The 10,146-nt window shown below is 49.1% G+C and overlaps 1 protein-coding gene across 1 annotated transcript; it reads right to left on the reverse strand.

Annotated features, from left to right (window-relative positions):
- Positions 1 to 299: 299 nt before the first annotated feature.
- Positions 300 to 7,686, reverse strand: RRM2 (ribonucleotide reductase regulatory subunit M2). Its single transcript, XM_047069281.1, has 10 exons — positions 7,529 to 7,686; positions 7,373 to 7,447; positions 6,855 to 6,998; positions 6,415 to 6,531; positions 5,707 to 5,840; positions 3,795 to 3,889; positions 3,533 to 3,666; positions 2,463 to 2,567; positions 2,258 to 2,371; positions 300 to 2,179 (listed from the first exon to the last, which is right to left on the reverse strand). Exons 1-10 carry the CDS (start codon positions 7,637 to 7,639, stop codon positions 2,027 to 2,029), a joined length of 1,182 nt encoding a protein of 393 aa, XP_046925237.1. The 5' UTR covers positions 7,640 to 7,686; the 3' UTR covers positions 300 to 2,026.
- Between the last annotated feature and the right edge of the window lie 2,460 nt (positions 7,687 to 10,146).

Genomic DNA, 10,146 nt, shown 5'->3' on the forward strand with positions numbered 1-10,146 from the left:
CCCCAAAATGGGATGAAAGCAAATGAACTCCTAAGTCTTCATGAAAAAAAAAAAAAAAATCCCTGTTTTTTCTTCCTAAACTGAAATGCAAATCTTATCAAGGAACAGATGCGAGAACAGTCTACGTAACACCTGTGCGGCATTCAATTTTGAGACTCCTAAGTGCTTGAGGCTAACACCAGTTTCCCTTTAAACAGATCAGGAAACTGAATCCGAGCTGGCGGAAATTCTTACACTGCACGCTAAAGGAGGCAGAATCCTAAAACCCGCTCCCAGCTTCCAACTGCATGCACCTGACACGCGGGGCAAAACGTTTATTCACTTCTGTGTTGCACAAGTGTAAAAACCACACGATCTGGATCGACTTTAGGTAACAATAATTTAAAAGACAGGAAGCCCCTCTTACAGAAGTGCTTAAATCAACTATTTGACAATTTATACAATAAATGAAGGAAACAGACAAGGGAACAGGGCCAGGATCAGCCAACACAATACAACAGGGTAACAAACGTGGCCGAAGGATTGGTGTGTATCCTCCTTCACGTTCCATGTAGCATCTTGGCTGGTTTTCTCCTTTTTTGGGGGGGCTTGGGGGACAGGGGTAACAAAGGCAGGTTGCCTCAAACTAGCCTTATTACGTATATTATTCTGTACTTCATTCTAAAATTAATATGTGAATAGAACATGTATTTATAGCTCACGCAACTCTAGTTTTCTCCTGAAGGTCAGGAATCCAACAAGGCAATGCTCAGATTTAGGCAGGCACTGAAGTGAAAGTAAGTGCACTGAACAATATCCACTTCGATCATGAATCGCGATGCCGGGCAATTATTTCAAAACATGAACCACAGATACATCGGGCGTATACAGCAAAATGACATTTCCTAATTTAAAAAGCATGTAGCAAATATAAAAGGATGAAGTCAACGGTACCTACTTACACACGAAAACAAATCGGAATAAATGCCCCAACTTTTCAGGGAGCCAATTTCAGTCCTGGTTTTGGCCACTTAACTGGAGTAAGACCTCAAGTGGGTCATTTTGTTCAAGGATCGTTTGAAGACTCAACGTACGGTGCTACCTCCGATCCTATAGCTAAGGACCTAAGGGTCTTTCACAAGAACTCAAAGTTGGGGGAAATACGGTTTGAGAAATAGACAGAAACTGCTCCTCCTGCACCCCCATGTGACCAGCAGCCCGCTCACATCACATTCTAATCCTTGATGATTTAAGTTGGAAGCTCCTGTCCCCTCTGATCCCACCATACAGGACCTGACCTGTATTCATATAAAACGCAACCTGCCTTCTTTGGGACACCAACTGGCTAATACCCAGGGGTATGTGCAGGACAGACTTTAAAGCCGATCACAAAGCACCTCAAGTCATTAAAGAAAATAAAGAGTAGAAATAACATGCTTGACTTGCACAGGTTTGGCAGACGTGGGTCACCTAGTAAATCCCGAACTGGCTCCCATTAGTGGTCAACAGAATGCTCTGCGTTTGGTCTAGAAACCAAGTTAGGTCAAATCAGGCCTTTACCTCAACAGTACAAAATAGGTTTGTGTGTAAAGTGCCAATTTTATATACAAAGCAGTAAGTAAACTTTAAAATCTGCTTTGAAGCACCAAGGCTGACCCCCTCCCAAGGGCCTTGTAGCAACTGTTTAATCCTGCCGGGTCAGACTCAGAGAGTCCCCACACCTTGAGCCATGATTGCTAAGAGCCATGAAGTCACGGACAGCCAGGGTGCTTGCAAAAGCCCAACACGGCCAAGCTCTTTCCTAAGAACCCAAGTAGCTTTTTTCCATGCTTCTTTCTAGGGGAGACAACTAGCATCACTAATCAACAGGCTTGCGTACGAGGTAGCTACACAGTTTTAACAATACTATTCATGAACACTATTGGTGATTCATAGTGTAGCTAGTTGATATCACTTCAAGTAGCTGATTTTTTTTTTTTTTTTTTTTTTTGATGAGAAGGGTTGGAGGGGGAGGAATCAGCAACATTAAGAGCACATCTTCGTTCACTTAGAAGTCAGCATCCAAGGTAAAAGAATTCTCTGTTGGACTTGACATCACTCCCATCCTCTGATACTCGCCTACTCTCTTCTCAAAGAAGTTAGTCTTCCCTTCCAGTGAAATATTCTCCATAAAGTCAAATGGATTTTCTACTCTGAAAACCTGAAAAGGTCCACAGCAAAATTTGAATACAGAACACCAGTTTCCGGGAGAACCAGAAGGCTATGAACAATACCGTACCTTGCCAAAACCTAGCTCCAGCATAAGTCTGTCTGCCACGAATTCAATATACTGCTTCATTAAAGTGCAATTCATCCCAATTAGTTTCACTGGCAAGGCCTCCGTGAGGAATTCCTAGGGACCAAAACAGAGCTTCTCAGTAAGACGGTAGCACCAATAAAGACATCTTCTAGCAAGCACGAAGAGACCCTGATGCAAAACGCACCTGTTCTATCCTAACGGCATTGATAATAATTTCCTTCACTCTCTGCTCTGAAGGTTTGTGGACCAGGTGTTTGAACATCAGGCAGGCAAAGTCACAGTGTAGACCCTAGGAAAAAAAGGTTTAGTATCACTGTAACGCCAGACCTTTATCGTTCACATGCAGCAGGAAATGGCTTTACCCTTTTCTGCATTCCCCTTGTACATCTTGCCGTACTACAAGCACTTTAACTGTCAAAAAAAGGGAAGAAGAATCCAACGGCCGTCTGCTCTGCCTATGCCAAGGCGGGCCCATCTGCATGCAAGGCCCTCCATGCTGCTACCCAGGTAGCAAGAGCAGGCCAGGTCCCGGCCCTGCTGCTCCGTGAGGTAGCGGATGGCACAGGACTTCTGCTCCAAGCGTTCTTTCTACAGCATTCTTTCTACAGCTGTGAGCTCTGGTTGTGCCACAGTTCCTGGCAGGAAAGGCAAAACTCAGTGACCAGGCTAGTGTTGAGATTTACGACCCAGTGCTCAGGAAACCAGTGATGCAGTTTCCAGTGAATCGAGTCTGAGTCTTAATGCCAAGCAATCCCTATGTTCCCCTACAGGAAGGCAGAGCGTCTTACAAGGCACGATCAGCTGTCTGATCTGCTCATTGGGCTCCAAGTATGGCAGGGTTCATGGCCCTTGCCTTTCAGACTGGACTTAAATCAGAACATCTGGACATACTCCACCTTCCTCTCCAGTTTAATCCAATAGCACTCAAAGACATACACTGGACCGGAATGGATTCTCACTTCAACAGGGTGCTCAGCCAACTGTGAAATACACTAGGGTCATAGATAGGCTACCGGGCCAAAATAATACAACATCCCCTCACCTACAGTGCAACGGACATATAAATGTATCGAGAATACAAATACCTTCCAGTACATGAAAAGTAGTGTTCATTCTCTGCCAAATACAGGTATCACTGAACTCACATGTTAAATGTAGACATAAGGCAATCTGTTGTCTTGAGTTCCCTTCAGGGAACCCAAGAGTTGTAGATATTTGGGGTGCAGATTAGCCTGTTGTGTGTATTAGACTCACCTCATCTCTGCTAATAAGTTCATTGGAAAACGTGAGGCCAGGCATCAGGCCGCGTTTCTTGAGCCAGAATATCGACGCGAAAGAACCAGAAAAGAAGATTCCTTCCACTGCAGCAAAGGCCACAACCCGCTCTCCTGCGGAAGAGTTAACATCGACATAGTTCTGGTGGGCAACCGAGCACGTGCACAGGAAGGGCTCACAAGCCAGTGACCGTCACCAGAGGATGAAGCTCAGGCATAAGTGGGGCCAAAGGGGTCCTCACCGTAGGTAGACTCTTTGTCGCCAATCCAACGCAAGGCCCAATCCGCCTTCTTCTTTACACAAGGCATCGTCTCGATGGCGTTGAAGAGAAATTCCCTAGTAGGCACCCAGAGCGTCAGCAATTATAGCAAAGACCTCCTATCACAAACATCTAGGGAACAACACTGGGAACGAAGGCCAAATCAAGACTCAACCTGAAATGTTTTCTCATTACTGTTTTTGCTTTTCCCCCAGTGTTTTTTAAAATCTCGGCATTCATTTGGTTCCTGTTAATACAAACCTAAGTATTCTTTAATTCACAGGGAGCCCCGAGATCTACGCACATCGAAAGCCTTAGTCCATTACACCAAGAGCACTTATCAGCTTAATTATATCAAGTCCAGGTCATGACAAGGTTCATAGGCCCTATCTTTAAACGTGAAAAGCCATAAAATCTTAACTGCTAAGACTACTTAAGCTATGCTGACCATTATCTTCCTCGACACCCCCTCCACCACCAGACTATAACATCAGGCCAATTATATGGGCCCCAAGTGCCATATGGATATAATAAAACAATTAAAGCCAATAAACTAAACAACCTGAGATTGCTTCCTACTATAATTCTATGCCTCACTGATGATCCCAGGTCAGGAAAGAAAATCGACTGGCCCCACACTTACTTGGGTCTTTATTAGCCTCTTCCGCCTCCAATGTATCCCTGTGCTCAGCTTGGGAGCCTGCAAATTCCCCAGCCCATTCCTTATCAGGTGACCTTGTTTTCTAAAGCCAAGGTCATCAGACCGTTGGGCTCCCTTCATTCTCTCTCCATGTCCACATGCTCTGTTGGAGACCTGGGTCTGCCTCTCCCTGGCTTTTGAAGCTTAACCATCAGACTTTCCTGATCCTGCCCCTTCTGCTTATTCATCCCAGTTATGCCTACCTTTGTCTTTTCTCATTTATTTATGTTTTTAAAAAGCACAAGTGGGGGAGGGGCAGAGAGAGGATCCGAAGCGGGCTCTTCGCTGACAGGCCGACAGCAGCAAGCCCCGTGTGGGGCTCGAACTCACTAACCTCGAGATAGTGACCTGAGCTGGAAGTCAGACACCCAGCCGACTGAGCCACCCAGGCGCCCCTGTCTTTTCTCATTTCTGTCCACAATGTTTTTACCCCCAAAGCGTTTCCCCAATCCTGCTAGCCCTACCAAGTCGTCACTCACCTTCCCTCTTCACATTCTCCCTGGTAATCTACAAGAGTCTGCTTTTCAGCTTTAAGACTTCGGCTCCACACAAGGCTCCCCTCCTGAGCTCTTAGTACCCAGAGCACTCAGGCAGCCATTGCTAACTTTCTCCTCCTCTCCAATCTTCAAAACGTAAGATGGGCCTTAAGCTCCCCCTTTGTGATCCCATAACAAACCGTCACTTTGGTCAAACGGTTCCGTGCCTAAACTCATCTAATGGTGAGCTGCCTGCACATCATTATGTAACTCGTCTCCCTTCTATTTCTAGGTCTTATTTCCCGTACTGCATTACTAGCTCCTTAAGAGGAGAGTAACATTCTACTTGGGTACACTCTCTACCTCCTTCACATCGTAGGTTAACAGCTTTGCCACAGGAGGCAAAACCGTCAGACCTAGGAATTAGTTCGTTGTACACAGCCCCTACGGATGTTTTTTGTTTGGTTTTGTTCAAAGAAAGGTTTTAGACTGAATGACCAACAAGAAAACGGAGTAACCGCCTAACTTTGTTTTTAAGTGACCGGCTCCTAATGTCAATGTAGGCCTCTTCCTCAGAGCAGACGTGACCACGCGTGGTAGGGATTTGCCTGCTTAGCCATTCTAGAGCCATTGTCTATCCCTACGTAAGCTCAAAAACTTGCAACAGGGTAACAATAAGTGAGTCCCAAACACGTTGGCATACCACCCAAACACTCACCTCTCTCTGGGATCTTTAATGTAAGTGTCAATGAGGAGACTATACATCTCAGAATGGATGTTTTCCATGGCAATTTGGAAGCCATAGAAACAGCGGGCTTCAGTAATCTGAACTTCTTGGCTAAACCGCTCCACCTAGTGGTAAAACATCACAGTGCAGCTTGAGGAGAAGCCACTCGGCCCCAGGACCCCAGATCCATCACACTCCCTTTGTACCATTACAAGGTGTGTTTCTACTTGAATACTTCTTCACTATGCTGTGGTAAAGCGGGGCATTTCATGCCACACGCTCATTGTACAAATCAGGAAAAGAGATAACGCCTGTGTTGCAGGGTTTCTGCGAACGCTCATCAGTTCATTCTTTCCTAACTCATTGCAGGAAGGATCCACTCACAGTAAGACATACATGGAATCAAGTTATCGGAAGAGCAAAGCCACAAAAAGAAAAGCAATGCCACAGCCACGAGGAGTAAACCCAAGGCTAACACTTAACATGGTCTTTGAGCTTCTCTAGAACCAGGGGGGGAGAAAGATACCCATGAGGAAGAAACAACTGCAGAGCATATTATAAAACAGCAAACTCCATGTAATAGAACTATGACCTTACAAACACATATGATATCAGGGCGGGACAACGTTAAAGGTGAGGGAAGAGGACATTCTCTCAAGTCTTGAAGTGAATGAAAGCAGACGTTGTTTGGAAACTCACCAAGTTCTCATTTACTATGCCATCACTCGCTGCAAAGAAAGCCAGAACATGCGATATAAAATATCTCTCCTCTGCCTTCAGGGACTCCCAGTGCTGAATGTCCTTGGAAAGATCCACCTGAAGTTGAGAAGTTTCACAAGGGGTTTACACACGCGGGGCCTCACATACATACTTGGTTCTTAAACCTTTTAAGTCTACGAACACGGCTTGATGGGTAACATCCCTCCCATCCAGAACTCCCTTTGCCAGTGAGAACAGCTCACATCCTCGGTGGGCAGCCATCCCCAAGAGGAACCAGAGGAAGAGTCAAGTATATCTCCAGCAAGAGTCAAGTATATCTCCAGCCAAGGCATAACCGCTAGGGCAGGGGTCCGCCTCAAGAGTTGGGGGGCAACGCGTAAACTTCCTTTTTAAGTCTCCCAGTTCCTGATCCTCGTTACCTCTTCGGCTGTCCAGAAGGAAGCCTCCGCTTTCTTATACATCTGCCAAATATCGTGGTACTCGATAGGAAAGATGACAAAGCGACGAGGGTTTTCTCGGAGCAGTGGCTCATCCTCCACGCTGGGGACAAGCACCTTAGTTTTCTGCCGGGCGAGGGGGTAATGGAAATACGAACTGTAGGGCGTCCCACATGAAATTGCCATTTCTTCAGGCCAAGTGCGCCCGGTGGTCGGCAAGCTCATGTGGTTCAGTGTGTAAGTGTCAGCTGTCACACGTGGATCTTACATAGAACACAACCGGGAGGTACCAGAGGGACAGGAGGAAATCTACGGAAGTGTGTGGCAGGCCAGGGAGGGAATGCTTTGGCGGGAAAGGAGCGCGGGCCGGGGAGGGGCTAGGGTTTGAAACGGCAGAGGAAACAATGAGGCTTTGGCGCCAAGAGCCGGCTGGCGTCCCCTGCCGGCAGCGCCCCGCCCCCACAGGCCCCTTCCCAGCCGGCGGCCAGACCCCCACTCACCGGCTCGGCGGGCTCCTGGAAGATCCTCCGGGCGGTCTTGCTGGCCAGCACGCGGCTCCCGCTGAGGGCCGGGGGCTGCGGGGAGACGCGCGGTGAGGGGGCATGCCCACGTCCCGGGAGACCCCCGCCGCCCCGGCCCGGCCCGCGCGTCCTCACCGTGTTCTCCTTGTCCGCCAGGCTGAGCCCCTTCAAGGGCGAGAGCTGAAGCTGCTGCTGCGGCTGCTGCGGGTCCACGATGGTGGCGAGCGGGACGCGGACGGAGAGCATGGTGGCGGCAGCGGCGGCAGGGAGCGGACGAGGCGGGCGAGGCGGCGCGCGGGTCCTGGGAGCCCCCGCGCCGCCGCGCGGGCTTTTAAAAACCCACCGGCGGGGCTGCGCGCTCAGTGGGCGTGGCCAGACGCCGCCTTCCCATTGGATGCACCGGGCCCCACGTCAGCCGTTCGAGAGCCGCGCGGGAGCTGAGGCGCCGAGCCGCCCGGGACCCCCCGGGACCCCCGGGACCCCCGTCCCCGGGCCCACCCCGGATCCCCTGGACCCGTGGACCGGGCTAGGGGCGCCGCCGCCCGGCTCCCTGCGGGCCCCACCGGACAAAGGCTGCAGCCCCCGCGCGCCCCGGTGGCTGTGGCGCGCGCGGGACTCACTCCTCCAGGAGCGGCTCGGATTGAATGCGGCAACGCGATTGGAGGCCGCCCGGAGCGGGAGAGGATTCCCCCACCCCTGAACCGTTTTCGCGGGTCCGGGCGAGTGGTTTTGCAAATGAGGTTGGTGCAAATGCCTGAAAACGCCCCTGGCTGCAAGAGAAGCTCGTGGTTGCGCCCGTTTACATACGTGTACCTGGGGGGGGGGGGGGGCTAGGGGTCCTCGAGTCCCGGTAAATTGGGGGGGGGGGGGTCGGCGACAGGCGTGCTGCCTAGCGATTAGGGCCGCTGGCGACGGGGTCCCGAAGTGCAGTTGCTGTGTCACTTGGACATGTCACCTGGCTAAAACACTCAGTGCCCTCGTCGGTAAAATGGGACTTGTCGCCGTACCGAACCTGTGGGATTATTAATAAAATGAGATTAAATGAGATAATTGTTCTAAAATGCGCAGCCCTTTGTGAAGCTTAGTTAACTAAATGACAGCGAAGGCCTTTGGTGCATTTCCCATTGAACTTGTGTGGGTTGTCAGGCCACTGTCCCCAATGCATTTTTTTAAATTGGAAACTGAGCCCAAAGTCCTGAAAGTTCAGAGAATGAAGAACTCGAAACTCATTTACTGTTAATTGGGCAGCAAGTAGCCTGAAAAGGAGATTGAAAACGTGCATTGGGTGAAGGTGGGGACGTGAATTTATTAAGTTTTTATTTTACTTTGTGTTTGGTTTTTCAGATTTGCCACAGACATTTGCCCTGCAAGTGGCAAAATGCCCGAAATGAAAAGAAAAATGTTTTAAGATCCAAGAAATAAATGATTCACTTGGGAAAGCTCCAACACCTGCAGTCTTAGAGCTGTCACAAAGAGAAACACTGGAATTTTTTACAAAGTCTTTTCTAGATATAGTATACTTTAAAGAGGTCAGAGGTAGGGAAGAGCCCCTCCTGACTTAGGTCTACTTCTGCCATTTCTTTTTTTTTTTTTTCAACGTTTATTTATTTTTGGGACAGAGAGGGACAGAGCATGAACGGGGGAGGGGCAGAGAGAGAGGGAGACACAGAATCGGAAACAGGCTCCAGGCTCTGAGCCATCAGCCCAGAGCCCGACGCGGGGCTCGAACTCACGGACCGCGAGATCGTGACCTGGCTGAAGTCGGAGGCTCAACCGACTGCGCCACCCAGGCGCCCCAACTTCTGCCATTTCTTAAAGTACCACATACATACTGTGTTTAGTCTCAAGCCTCAGAGAAAAATCAAGGATAATCACATCTCTTAAGACAAACCAACGACTAAAACTTTGACCTAGCATCCTTACTTTTAATTTTTTTAAGTTTACTTATTTTTATTTTTGAGAAATAGAGCGCGCGAGCATGAGCAGCGGACAGGCGGAGAGACAGGGAGAGAGGGAATCCCAAGCAGGCTCCGCACTGTCAGCATGGAGCCCAAAGGAGCCTGAAGCGGGGCTCAAACTCACAAACCCCCGAGATCATGACCAGAGCCAAGATCAAGAGTCCGATGCTTCACTGACTGAGCGACCCAGGCACCCCTAGCATCCTTAGTTTTAAAGCAATTCCCAGACATTGTCAATTTCATCTAATTTGATCCAGCTCCCGAATGGATATTTTTAGTGATAATTTTATGGCTGATAAAGCCACTATTGCATCTAATAAAGTTAGCAAGGATTTTTTGGTGTCCTCTAATACCCAATTCACATTCCAATTTCGCGTCATCAGTAACCCAAGTGCTCCTTTTCGGTTGCTGTCTCAGGCACCGCGTGCTTGTTTTTAGCTCCGGTTATACTCTCTCTGTAGGTACAGGAACCATAAAGTAGTACTGAGCTAGCCAGAAATTATGACTTCACTTTTAGCTTAACTTTGCTGGCCACCAAAATAACACGTGTGCATTGTAGAAAACTTGGGAAAGACGAGCAGTACCACGAGGCGGGAGGCAAGGTCGCCATTCTCCCCTTCACTGCCTCCCAACTCTGAGTCACTTGGGCACGTCCCGTCCTGCCTCCGGCGGGTTTTTACTGCTCTCACTTTACAAGAGGAAGCCCGCGCAGAAAGCAACGTGACTCTGCTCAGAGGTCACGCCCGAGGAGACCGCCGGGCCGGGCTTCCGGTCCGCCGTGCCCCCTCTCCTGCC

The sequence above is a fragment of the Lynx rufus genome, unplaced genomic scaffold (genome assembly GCF_022079265.1).
Source record: "Lynx rufus isolate CCGP_SWC_20201006 ecotype Redwood Valley unplaced genomic scaffold, mLynRuf1.p SCAF_8, whole genome shotgun sequence".
Taxonomy (NCBI): Eukaryota; Metazoa; Chordata; class Mammalia; order Carnivora; family Felidae; genus Lynx; species Lynx rufus.

Excerpts from the sequence above, each read along its gene's own strand:
- RRM2 (XM_047069281.1), bottom strand. The coding sequence starts at position 7,639 with ATGCTCTCCGTCCGCGTCCCGCTCGCCACCATCGTGGACCCGCAGCAG. Across the intron at positions 3,667-3,794 it reads CGACAAAGAGTCTACCTACG|GAGAGCGGGTTGTGGCCTTT; the intron begins GTGAGGACCCCT and ends ACTCTTCCGCAG. Across the intron at positions 2,568-3,532 it reads AACTTATTAGCAGAGATGAG|GGTCTACACTGTGACTTTGC; the intron begins GTGAGTCTAATA and ends TTTTTTTCCTAG.